Here is a 13858-nt window from a genome sequence, read left to right as displayed (position 1 = left end):
CAGCCCATTATAGCAGCTCTCCATTGGACTTGCTATTAGGAGTTAAGATCGATAGATTTGAGCTTTGGCTTCTTAAGCCTTTGTTGCAATTTCCCTTTTTACTTTTCTTCAATAAAATAATAGAGGCTTTCCTCCTTTTAACCTTGGGTTGATTAGATAAATAGTAGGGTCGTATTATTAGTATACTAGCATATGTCCCGTGCTACGCATCGGTTCGCCAAGTTGTAAAGAACTAAAATGAAAATTGTTAAAAGAACTAAAGAGAAACAATTTCTTTTTTCTCTCGCTAAGAAAAAAGAAACAATTTTCTAAAAATGGTGAAGATATACAATTCCTATACATAAATTTTAGCTTTTTAATGAAAAAGACTATCATAAAATGGTGGTTCAATTTTAATAGAGCTCAAGGAGCCAATTATAATTAATAAATAGGAGGGAGGTAATTTAAATAAAAATAGGGCGAGGTGGTTCTAAAATCTTAAAATAGAGAGATTAGAAATACACTGTTGAGAAGTGTGTGGCTCCTACATACCCGGCTATCATATAGTGTAGAGATATGAACAAAAAAGAAAAATTCTTGAAGCAAAATCACGAGTCTTATTCACCTTGCAATTAAAACAAATACTTACACTATCAAAAAAAGAAAAGTTACGAGTTATGACGCCCCCTCTCTCTTCACAATTAGAAAAAACACAACACAAAAAACATCCCATGGACTGTCGAAGATGAGATGCTTGAGATATGAGATAGTGCATCTCTACAAGGAAGCCGACAGAGCCGCAGATTATTTAAGAGGGCCACATGGTAGTAACAGCTTTACTAACCTGCAAACGCAGGAACTGGAGAAAATCCTAGAGGACGATAGGAATGGAAAACAATGTGTACAACTAAAATTATAAAGCCATAGGTAGAAGTTGCTTCTGTTGATCACCTGAGTGGGGGCGCGGGGCGGTGGTTACCATCCTTATTAAGAGTTCACCACGCTACATTTTTTCCTAATCTCGCCAGAATTATCAGTCAGGACTCCAATGGCACCCATTCTCTTCATGGATTGTCCGAACTCCACAAAGAATTTCCCAGGGACAAGCATCTCATCAACAATATTGGCCGGTCTTTCTTCAGTTAAAAGTGAAGCATCTGATCCAAACATACCTTTGTGTTGCTTCAAGTTTGAATAATAATTATTACCAAAAGACAAAGGAGTCTCAGGCTCCATTGGTACTGTGGTTGTGTTGTCTGAGAGATTTCGGCATTTTGTTTTCAAGAAAGCTGTGTAAGTTGAGTTTAAGGAAGGATCTGAATCTCCTTGTCCAGTGAAATTGTAGAGTCTGTTGCTGAAAAAATTGCAATGCGCAACACCGATGGTATGCGCACCTGTACATGCAAATGCAAATGCAATTGGTGAAACCGCATTAGTGCAGACCCAGCCACCCAGGAGCCAACAGTAAAATTTGATATTGTAAGTATGAATTGCACATAATATAAAGCACATACCTGCTAAAACCACAAGATCATGAACACTAAGGCCTTTGCTGCTGAAATTTTGTTTAAGAATGCTGAAGCTTGAGTAAGGCGATGGTAGATTGGCAAGGGCCTCAGATTGGCTTGAGATTTTACCATCTCTTCTCCCAGTCAATACTTTCCACATAGGCTTTCGGAACTGCAATTCAAACACAGAGCAAAATATCATTTAAAACTATTATACATTATCTTGCATTTTTACTAGTCATGCATATATTAGATTGCTCCTGAAATCTAAATTATATTACTCCCTTAATTTTCAAGTTTAAACTTGGAACTTACTTGGTACGAAACGGAGTCCCTAGCAGCCAAAGAAACGATATCTGCACAGGAAACAGTTCCTGGGCAGGTCTTCTCTAGTTGAGTCTTCACCTCGTCAATAACATCAAAACCTGACAATGATAAGTTTGGGATTGCTTCCTTTTCAGCTTTGTTATTAGGCGTGGAGTTCAGTAATACCGAAGCATCACAACCCTGAAAAGTGCAAATACGTCAACCAAATGAACTCATCAAGACATGTATACTTTACTTATATAGTTATATGATGCATTGCCAATCACACATGAATATGTACAAGTCATAATGTTTGTTACCCTTAATCTTATAATACATGATGCAGGTACATACTTGAGATAAATATAATTATCTAGGTAATTGTTACCCTAACGATGCAATCATGGAAATGCATTCTCAAAAACTTTGCCGGCAATGTTGAATTGCTAGCAACACGTTTCCAGATTATGCTCTTGACTATCTCCTCGGCCTGAGGACAGCTATCCTTGTAGAAGTTCTTCTTTAATTCACCTCCATGGCAAATTCCTGCACTTCCAAATAATACTAAGCAAACCAACAAAAAGTTTGCAAAGCTAGTTCTCATTTTATTTCAAGAACAAATATTGCAAACTAACTTCTTCAATTTCAACAACTTTATTGACTGAGGCAAAGAATGGGCTCTTGTAACGTCACTTGAGTCTAAAAGGGCGATTTGAAAGGCGATCTCTTATCTTCAAGAGTCCACTTTTATTTCCTCTTAAGGTCCGTGTTATAAGGCTAATAACCCCACTTAGTTCCTTATCCTTTCTTCAGGTCCGTGTTATAAGGCTAATAACCCCACTTAGTTCCTTATCCTTTCTTCTTGCCCACTTATAGTATCTTTCTGTGCAAGCAACTCGTTGGAGAACAGATTTCAACTCGACTTTCGAGTAAACGGTAGAAATCTTGATCTTCGCCTGCCGCTTGTTCACTCATACTCCTCGGCAGAGATAGTTTATCCTTGTAATCTTCTCTCTTCTTTTAACAAACTTGAGGTTTTTTGCATAGATAAATTGTCCTCGTTAGGTAAGGAATGAGATCACAAGTGTGTTCTTCTTCTCTTCTTTTCTGTCTTGCTTTAGCTTTTATACTTTTATCTCGATTTACTATGCTGGATCCTTCCCTTGCTCAAGTGGGGCAACCCTCTTCGAGCAACAACCCCCCCTTCTCATGGAGCTCCTTGTTTATTGACAAAAATAACACCTATATCAATGAACAACTAGATTTTATACTCTGTTTCTTTAGACGATGCTGTGGATGTCCCTGAATCCACTAGAGATGAAGGGATGGACTTATGGAGTGAATACCTTGTTGGGTAAAAGGAGCCTTGGAGAAAGTCTGGAAGACCAAAGCAAATTATGACATGACAACTGACAAGAATCTCTTCTATATTTTAAATTTTCCGATTTTGAAGATAGACAGAGAGCTCTAGAAAGTAGTCCCGTATTTGTTGCTGGTAGAATTTTCATTAGTAGACCTTGAGACTGATAGGGAGAACCTTAAAACAGTCCCCATTTGGGTAAAGTTCTACGATGTTCCTAAAATCTTCTGGACCAAACATGGAATGGACTTCATAGCTAGCAGACTTGGGAAACCTCATTGCTGGGATGCTGCATCTCAGAAAAGAACTCGACTTGACTTTGCAAGAGCATGTGTCGAGGTACCAGTTGACTCTCTATATCCTACATACCTAAAATTTAGATTAGGTGAGGGAAAGATTGCAACAGATGGAGTCGAATACTCATGGAAACCAACCTCATGCACTCACTGTAAAATTTTTGGCCACTCCATAGCCAAATGTCCTAAACAAATCCCTAGAGCAGTTCCTTCTTCTCCAAGAACCACCAATCCTCCCAGGACCAATTCTGACACAAACACATCTCCTGTTATTGCTCCTAGAGTGAATTCTTCTGTTTGGCAGCAAGTTGGACCTCGTAGTGCTTCTACTACTGTTGTAAATCACACCCAAGTAACTGGGGCTGCTACCTTAACCACCCATGCAACTGAAGCATCTACACCAGTCCAAGCTGGCCTTGAGGAAACTCAAGCAATCCCTTTGTCCGAACCACAACCTCTACATCAAGGCTCTATTAATCCAGCAATAGTTGATTTACCGCTAGTGATCACAGAAGAGCATAACTGAGGGAATTCAATAGTGGTGGACTTAAATAATCCTTTCTCTGTCCTGGAAGATACAGAAAATGACATGCCATCTGAGGGCAACCTAACAGACATTGTTCCTTATACTGGTACTGATGTCCCACCTCTTGAGATTATTGAAGACCCAATTGTATTAGAGAATCAATATGTAGATGAGCACTTGATTTACAACGAGATTGAGGACATACAAACTGAGGAATCAATTGACACCTCCCCGATTTTCTCTGATCATTTGGTAAAGGAAAAGACAACCTCCACTGTCAATTCTGTACCACTCACCAGGATTCAAAAACTGCTCAATCAAAAAGCTTCCAAGTCAGTGGCAAATGGGCCCTTACTTCAATCTCAACAACAACAAAATCCTTCAAGTTCAAGAGGGAGAGGTAGAGCCAGTGGGAGTTGTTAGGGCAGAAAGTAACATTACATAATCTCCAATATCTAAGCTAGGAATATGGAATGTACGTTAGGGGAGGAATAAATGACGTAGCAAGAGCCAGAAGTCAATAAAGTGAGATTAGAGAACAAATTATGCATTATGGGCTTGCTAGAGACAAAAGTCAGAATAGATAAATTTGATCTCATTAGAGGTAACTGCTGTCCCTTTTGGTCTTATTTGAACAACTACAATGAAGATCCATCCGGTAGAATATGGATATGCTGGGACTCAAGCTTCATCCAAATCAAACACATCAAAAGCACAGCCCAAATGATCCACTGTGAGGTAACTATTTTACCTACAAATCAGAATTTCCTTCTTTCAGTTATTTATGCAAGTAACTCCAGTAATGAAAGAAAACTCTTATGGCATGATCTCATCTCACTAAGCAATACAATAACCCATCCGTGGAGTGTGAGTGGAGATTTTAACAACATCCTTACTTCTTCTGAAAAGCTTGGTAGTGATCTAGTTCACCCTAGGGAACTCACAGATTTTCAAATTGTGTCAACACCATCGGCTTCGTTGACTTACAATTTTCTGGTAGTTATTCCACTTGGACTAACAATGCAGTTGTACAACAAGGAGATGCCCAAAGATAGACAAATGTCTTGTGAATGTCCACTGGAATAGTTTATTCCCTGCTTCAGAGGTTGAATTTACCCCTCAAGGAGTCTCTGATCATATCCCGTTGATCCTAACATGGTACACTGCCACTAAACACTCATATCCTTTCAGATTTTGCAACGCATGGCCTCTCCATGCAACTTTCATGTCTACAGTTGAAGCAGAGTGGAAGCAATCTTTTGTTGGCAATTCTATCTTTATACTTGTCTTTATGCTCAAACATTTAAAAGGTGTTCTCAAAACTTGGTCCAAAAAACACTTCTCTGACATCTCAAAAAGAACTGAGATTGCACGTCTGAAACTCTTTGATACTCAAAGATTACTCAATCTCAACCAAGGCAACTCTCCTTATTGCGCAAGAACAACAAGAAAATGAGTACTCCACTCTTTTAGAGATGGAATATGAGGATATTAAACACAGAGCTAACTGTCAATGGCTCCATGAAGGTGATAGATGCACATCATTCTTACACAACATAGTGAAAGAAAGGAGAATGAGGAATAAAATTTGGTATGTTACTGATAATAATGGTACTAAGATTTATGAACACTAAGAAGTTGTGAATCATATTCTATCACACTATGAGAATTTGTTAGGGGAGACTTATAATGTCAATATGGAAGTTATTGAAAAACTTCATGTCAGAAACACTGTGGATAACAACTATGTTGTTTTACTAGATGGAGATGTAGCGGCTAAAGAAATCAAAGATTCACTTTTCTCTATGAATAATGCCAAAGCATCAGGGACCAGATGGTTATAACCCATATTTCTTCAAGGCTTGCTGGTCCACTGTAGGAGAAGATTTTGTGAAGGCCATCTCTTTTGTGTTCGCATCCAACACATTACCCTCTGGACTCAACTATTAAGGAAAAATGATACCGATCGATTCCCACTAAGATAGCTTGTACTTGGACAATCTACTACTCCAATAAAAATCTAAACTTTCACTACAACCAACAACCAAACCCTACTTCCTAAGAAATCAATAACTATCACAAACACGTAATAATAAAGCAAAGAAAGTAAAGCATACCACAACACAAGATGTACCGTGGTTCGGCACATAATGCCTACTTCAACAAGAGCTAATCTTTTTTATATGGGAAGGAAGATTACAATTACTTCTCTCAAGTCTCTCCAAACTTACTAGATCTCTCTTCTCTCCTTACAAGCTTTTTATCTTTGCAAGGGTTTCCTCTCAATTTTGGTTGCTCTCAAAATTGGGTTTCTATTCAAGACTTGGTTTTCCAAAACTTGAAACTCTTCTATTTATATTGGGGTGAAATATCAGTGTAAAAACACAATCTCAATATTCTGGCAAAATATCGAAACCCGGTATGAATAGGCATGAGCGCGGGCGCGCTCTGGGCAAGGCCAACTCAAGCGCGTGCGTGCCCTCTTCTATTTCCTGTTTTTCCCACTTCCAGTAGACATGTTTCGTGAGAGGCTGAAAAAAACTATCTTCTTTTCAAAGCGCAACGCACGCGGCTTGGGCAAGGCAAACTGGCTGAGTAGCTCGACTTCTTCACACGAAAGCAAGCACTGTTTATGTCACATGGTGAGGGACTCACACCCAACATCAACTCCACTTTTATCAGCTTGGTTCCCAAAGTTCCTAATGCTTCTAAAATCACTGATTTCAGACCAATTGCTCTATGCAACACCACTTACAAATGTGTTTCGAAGATCATTGCTAACAGACTTAAGCCTCTTATGAGCTCTTTGGCAGATACAGATCAGTCTGCATTCATTGCGGGTAGGTCCATCCAAGACAATTTACTCATTTCTCATGAATTGTTAAGAAATTACACAAGGAAACATACTTCTCCTCGTTGCACACTCAAGATCGATATAAGCGAAGCTTTTGACACTGTCAATTGGATGGCCCTTGAAGCTATGATGCAGAAACTTCACTTCCCTCCAAAGATCACTTACTGGATCAAACTTTGCTTCTCAACACCACTCTTCTCTGTTATTATCAATGGAAAACCTGAGGGTTACTTTCATGGTAAACGGGATCTTCGTCAGGGCAATCCCATATCGTCATACTTATTTGTTCTTATCATGGAGGCTCTGAGCTACTTGTTAAGGACGAATATGAGAAATAACACCATTAAACCTCACCCAAAATGCAAGAAAATTGGTGTTATAAGCTTATGCTTTGCGGATGACTTGCTATTGTTCTTTAAACGTGACTATCACTCATCTGAATTAGTTATGGAGACTCTGAGTATATTCATTGGATGTTTTGGTCTCCTTATGAATAAGCAAAAGACTACTCTGCTCACCAGAGGCCTATCTGTCAATGATAGCTTTCTTCTCGCAAACTCTTTCTGAATTAATCAAGCTCCACTGCCCATTACTTATCTTGGGCTCCCTCTCCCCCCCACTAGGCTTGGAATCCGAGATTGCTAACCTCTTATTGAGAGAATCATTGCTAGAATTCAAGATTGGAAAGCTCGGTGCCTCTCGCATGCTGGAAGAGTAGCATGCTCATTCACTTTATACTCTCCTCTTTTCATATATACTGGGCTCGAACCTTTGTACTCCCTGTGACTGTCCTTGAACATGTTACTAAGTTATGCAATAAATTCCTTTGGAATGGCCCTTGTATGGGTAGCAAAATGCACCATGCAAGTAGTTCTATAACTACTCTCACAAAATAAAAAGGTGGCCTTGGAATCTTGAACTTAAAATTTTGGAATCAGGCTGCCTCCTGTGGCCTTATCTTCAAAGTTGTAGCTAAGGGAGAAAGTTTATGGATGCAATGGACATGGGCTCAACACATTAAGAATAAATTCTTCTGGATGATGCAGGTCCCAAAAGATTGTTCTTGGGTTTGGAGGAATATTTTGGAAACTCGAGTTACTACTAGAAAATTCATTAGGCACTCAATTGCCAATGGAGATGATACCTTCCTATGGCATGACATATGGTGCTCTGAGATCCGTCTCTTTGAAAATCTAGAGGCAAAAAGCTTAATCTATCTATCTCCCTGATGATTTAAGAGTTAGTACATTGATTTCTAATGGTGTTTGGAATGACATTGTGCTCAACCTGCCTCCATCAACTCTCAAAAGCTTGATACTTGGTACTGAGATCAATAACTACCTTTCTCATGATATGGTGGTATATGGACCCCAGACTCTACCGGTAAGTTTTCTTCCAAATCTGCTTATAATTCACTTCGGGCTCCAAGGGAGAGGGTACGATGGTATAGTCATGTATGGGGAAAGTATGTACTGCCTCGACATTCTTTTACAACTTGGCAAATGTTTGCTAGCAGCTTACCCACTCAAGATAGACTTATACAAAAGAAGGTACTTCATATTTCAACATGTTGCTTTTGCAACAATGATAGAGAAAACTCCTTCCATCTTTTCTTTGAGTGCAGCTATACCAAACACATTTGGAGGACTGTGAAACAACTCTTAAGAATTAGGACTCATTCTCATAGCCCAAATGGTGAATGGATTGAACTTCTTATGATTTGTAGTAAGAAAACCTTGACTGCTGAAATCATCAAAGTATTTACATGTGCCACTATCAGTCATATGTGGCAAGAAAGAATTAACAGGAGATTTAACAACTCCACTCGGCCATGGAGGGCAGTCAAGAACAAGCTTATTAGTGAGACAATCACATATCTTCAAGGTCAGCTCACCTCAGTTTATGCCAGTATCCAAGACAGAATACTCATTGATCGACTTGGTATTATTGTGGACTACAAAACTAAGTTACCAACACAATGTATTTGGCTGAAGCCCGATGAAGGTGTTACCAAATTAAACACAGATGGATCCGTCTATGACACCAGCTGTGGTATGGGAGGAGTTGCTAGGAACTTTTGGGGAGACGTTCTATTTGCATTTGCCACAGATTTTTTGGGGGCAATAAACATATTACTGGGTAGGAAACCATCTCCATGGTACTGCCAGAATGTTGTCAATGCCATTAGTGTTCTTATTAGGAGATGTACTAGTATTATCTTTGATCATGTTTTCATGAAAACAAATCGGATTGCAGACCATTTGGCTTCCCTTGAAACTGAACACACTTGAATATACTTCGTACCTCCTCTAAGATCTCTGCTTACTACCTATGTTGAGGAGGACAAGAATGGAAACATCTATCTCATATTCTAATACAGGTCCCGGGATATATTCTAATATAGGTCCCGGGATATGCCTAACCCTAAAAAAACTTATTCAAAAAAAAAAAAACTTCTTCAATTTCTTTGAAACAATGATATATATTTCTCATTGTTTCTTTTCGACTCCTATGCATTCTGTAGTGCTACTACTTCGTTATATATACAACCTTGATCATGTTTTCCTAGTTAAACTACTATTAATTATAATTATTGTTTAAAAAATGGCATGCAACATTTAAATAAGGCCATTGTTAGATAATTGTGTGTTTTCAAGTACATGTCAACTAGTGGCTATAATTCATATCTAGTTGTCTACTATACGATTAAAATCATTTTATATGATCTTTTTATTGGCCCGTGAAGATTAGCTTAATTATATGTAATTGGAGTAATTCATCCAAAATGAGGTAGTTATTTAAAACTGTCACACCCGGATTTCGACAAAATCGGATAACACAACTGACTTCCAAAAACCCATTATTTTTTTTTTATTATTTGATACATTTTAAATCTAATATATTTATTTCACATTAAACCAAACATCTCATGTCGAAATTCACAAACAGGATTAAGTTACAAACTTCTTTAAACGTACAACTCTTCAAAATATAATTACATTTAAAATACAACATTTGCCTAAGCTAAAACATGTATGACACCTCAAAAGGAAAACAACATATTCTTTAATGAAATGGTAACGCAAACCAAATGCAACAATCAACGTTCTTCAACATCCTGTCAAGACTTATCGACTATGTTCATTTTATGAACACACCCGATAAACAAACATACAAATCGAGTCAGCATTATAAACCAAGTTGGTGTGAGTAGTCCTAAAATACAACCCAAACTTATACATACATATATAAAATCAATAAGGTATATAGTTCCTCCACCGAGGCACCTTAACTTCCAACTAATAATACAACATCCATACATACAATACAATTAGGCAGGTAGTTCCTTCACTAAGGCGCCTTAACTTCCAATTCAATAATTTTAAGACATTTAGTTCCTATACTGAGGCACTTTAACTACACCATAATAACATATTAGTAACGGATACACATCCGTTGCAAAAAAATATTAGTAACGATTATCTTGCGTTGACATAATTGCGTGACAAATGATAGTAACGGATGTTAGTAACGCTTATTATCCGTTGGAAAATTTACTAACTGCTAGCAAGTGTTACTTAAATTAATTTCAGCAACACATATTAACCGTTATAATTTATTAGTAACGGATATTCATTTTGTTCATGATTCATTCCCAACAGATAAAAGTGTTAGTACTTATACCTTTCTAACGATTGATATTCCGTTATTATAGTAAAACATTTGGAACGGTTTCATATTTGTTAGTAAAGATTTGTATTTTTTTTTTTAAATAATAGAATTTCCTGGCCCTGCTTTTTGAGAGACCACTTGCAATGCTACAACACCTTTTATAAGCACCTGTTGAACCCTTTTCACTCCACAATATATTAACCAAATTCTTCTATTCATCTGTAAAACTAACAATCTCTACATATATACTAATTCCAATTAACATAACCCAATCACATATGCAAATATCCTAGTTCTTTGATAAGTACTACCACCAACCTTTACCATTCAAAGAATAAGAATTTCAGTTATATACAATGGTTTTTTCACCATGTCCAAACATATACAAAAGCAGAAACACCAAAATAGACAAGTATCGTAACTACTATAATACATTAACGAAATAAGTTGTCGACATCAATCATGGACAACCAACTTGGCCAAGCAAGTAAACCTTGAACTAACCTCTAAAAACTAGATATATATATATATATCCCCACCAACCCCTTATTAATGAATACCAATTTGTTTCTGCAACACCAAGCTCCTTCATATCACACAACATAACACCAAATTTGCAAGTCATACGTCTTGCTGGCGTAGGAGGAAGCCCACCTGCCAAATCAATTACAAACATAAAATAAAGTTCAATTGCTATGAAAAACACCCTTGCTGGAAGTAGGTTTTAAGTTTAACACACACACACACACACTTAGATAGAGAAATTTAAAAAATGGTAATTTTTATGAAATAAAGCATATTATGTACCCGAGTTGTATCACAATATTCTTCTCCAAGCGTTTGTTCTGAAACAGTCGTTATTATGTAATAAAGCATTTGACCTGATAATTTTGTCTGCAAGAAAATAAAATACATCAAACAATAATACTAGCATGCAATGTAATAACAACTTGTCACAATCCGTTGGTTCATATAGAACCATGTCCTAAAGAGAGAACTACCTAGCTTAGCAATAACCAAAGAAGCATAACTTATCCTTTCGGGTCATCTCATTCAAATTTTTATACTAAAAGACAGCAACACATACAAAATCTTCAAGGTCTACACTCTAATTCATCAAATAAATCCCAGATATAGAAATTAAAAACCTATATACTGAACAGATACCCATAAATTATCAAATAACAGTACCAAGTCCCCGGACTTCATCAAGTTTTACTACCTAGAATAACACTTTGGAACTGTTTTAAAACCTATATATCTGTGCAATCATGTTTTACTACCTATCAACTAACTTTCGAGAGATACATACCAATTATTGAGTCATGAATCTAAATGAGGACTTCATCAAGCTTTATCGAGAAGGCCAACTATAACAACATACTATCTAAGCATCAACACAAGTAACCTATCATTTCAAAGAAACACCCATCTTCAAAATATGAAACTCTACTTGATGAACAAAACTTTAGTACATAATTCAAAACTCAAAGTGATAAGATTCAAAACTTACAATTTTGTTAACTTAGCTATTAACTTGAAATCAAAGTGAAAAATTTACAGATTTGATATAGTATCAAAAGATTAATGCCACTTAATTCGTAGTAATCAGTTTCATTATTTCATTTTATAGTTATGGTTGTTACCTCTAAACCCCATTCAGTTTTATCTTCATAACCACAACTAATAATGTGAATGGCTTCTTTGAGCAGAGCTGCCAGACTTGAGGAGGTAGGGACTCCACCTTGCTTCGTAAGCGTAGAAGTAATGAATGTAGCAAATTGTCCGAATCTTTTTCAAAAGTCATCTAGGACATCAATAGCTCCTTATCCTCCTTTACTACTAGAAGGGTAAAAAAGAAAACTAACAAACATTTTAAAGCAAATAATTTATGAGTATTTAGGTAAGTACTTGGTGAACCTTCAAGATTGGATCCTTCTCCATTCTGGTTGGAATATTTGTTGAGCTTTCTACGATGTCCAAAGCATGGCCAACAATCACAACTAAACCATCTTTGGATGTTTAGGCCCCTTCGGAAGGTTATAACCATATAGAGCCTGTCTTCTGAAAACATATCCAATACCCACATATACTAGCCCCTGTATTCCATTTAGACCTTTCATGTCTTCTGAAACCATCTTTTTTTCTTTTTCTTTTTCTTTTTTTTTTGATAACCTTGTTAGGTACCTGGTGAAATCATGATGAACAACTTACATTTAAGAAGACGGTGTTTCTATTGGCATATCGATCGCTCCTGTCAATGTCGTCAAAACTTTGAGGGAACTGGATGTAACAGACCTTTCTTCCAATCTATGGATCCATCAAGAAGCACACTGCCTCTCGAGCTGCCTTGCTGTTATATATGTAGTCATCACAATCCAAGTTCAACATGAAAGGAGCATTTGTAAGTACGACATAAACACGCACCTAGATTTTACCAAATAGAAATGAATACGATATGAGTGTTAATTCCAGTATTAACACAATCTATAAAACTACATTTCTAGATTAATGCTTCCAGTTTTGGTTGCAAGATACTATGAATACAGTGTAATAAACGCTGTGACGCAGAATATGTATTTACAGTTTTTTGGAAATTAGAAGATACTACACGATGATGTGACATCCTTACCAGGGCATTCATGGCTCTATCTTTCTTGAAGGAACGAAGCCAACAAGAGCAAATTACCCACCCTTGTCATTGATACACACAGTATAACATGAGATTATTAATATAAACTAAATTCTATCATATAAAGACACAAAGTTTGGCCATGGTTGACATATTTTACTAGTAATCATGAACATACACACTTATAATCATACGTCTAGACAAACCCAAAATCTAATTCCTTTTTTTTTGGAAAATAGAAACACTAGAAACCATAATTGAAAGAAGATTCACTAAACAAAATGTTACCTTGGACAAAGAAGAAGCTTTTGTGAGCAATTGATGGTGTATATCGAACGCTTTAGCCAAAACCTTAATTGTTAGAAAGGAGGAAGAAGAGAAGATTAAGAAAATGAAGGAGAATATACGGCTTGCCTCAGTGGGCAACACTAGTGGCAGCAACAACAGCAGCAGTGGTAGCTGTTTTCTATGCGGCTTACCTCTTCACTTTTCTATTTAGTTATTGAAAAGGTGTGATAAATGAGCGCGAGAATGAAAAACATCCCCCCAAAAGTTTTCACCAAGTTTAATTTGTTTTTAGGTTTTCATTTATTACTAGTATGCTGCTATTTTTAGGTTTTCATTTATTAGTAGTATACTGCATAGCAGTGGGGGTGTAAGCGTAGAATTGGAAGGGCGTGGAGAGTGGAGATGGATAGGGAGGAGCTAGTGGAGAGGGAGAGGGA

The 13858-nt window shown here is 37.0% G+C and overlaps 1 protein-coding gene across 1 annotated transcript; it reads right to left on the bottom strand.

Moving 5' to 3' along the window:
- Positions 1-576: 576 nt before the first annotated feature.
- On the bottom strand, positions 577-2545 carry LOC147517623 (peroxidase 24-like). Its single transcript, XM_086594689.1, has 4 exons — positions 2182-2545; positions 1803-1994; positions 1494-1659; positions 577-1373 (listed from the first exon to the last, which is right to left on the bottom strand). Exons 1-4 carry the CDS (start codon positions 2395-2397, stop codon positions 967-969), a joined length of 981 nt encoding a protein of 326 aa, XP_086450815.1. The 5' UTR covers positions 2398-2545; the 3' UTR covers positions 577-966.
- Positions 2546-13858: the final 11313 nt, after the last annotated feature.

The sequence above is a fragment of the Coptis chinensis genome, chromosome 2, assembly GCF_015680905.1.
Source record: "Coptis chinensis isolate HL-2020 chromosome 2, ASM1568090v1, whole genome shotgun sequence".
NCBI classification, from domain to species: domain Eukaryota; kingdom Viridiplantae; phylum Streptophyta; class Magnoliopsida; order Ranunculales; family Ranunculaceae; genus Coptis; species Coptis chinensis.
This window is presented reverse-complemented; position numbering and strand designations above follow the sequence as displayed.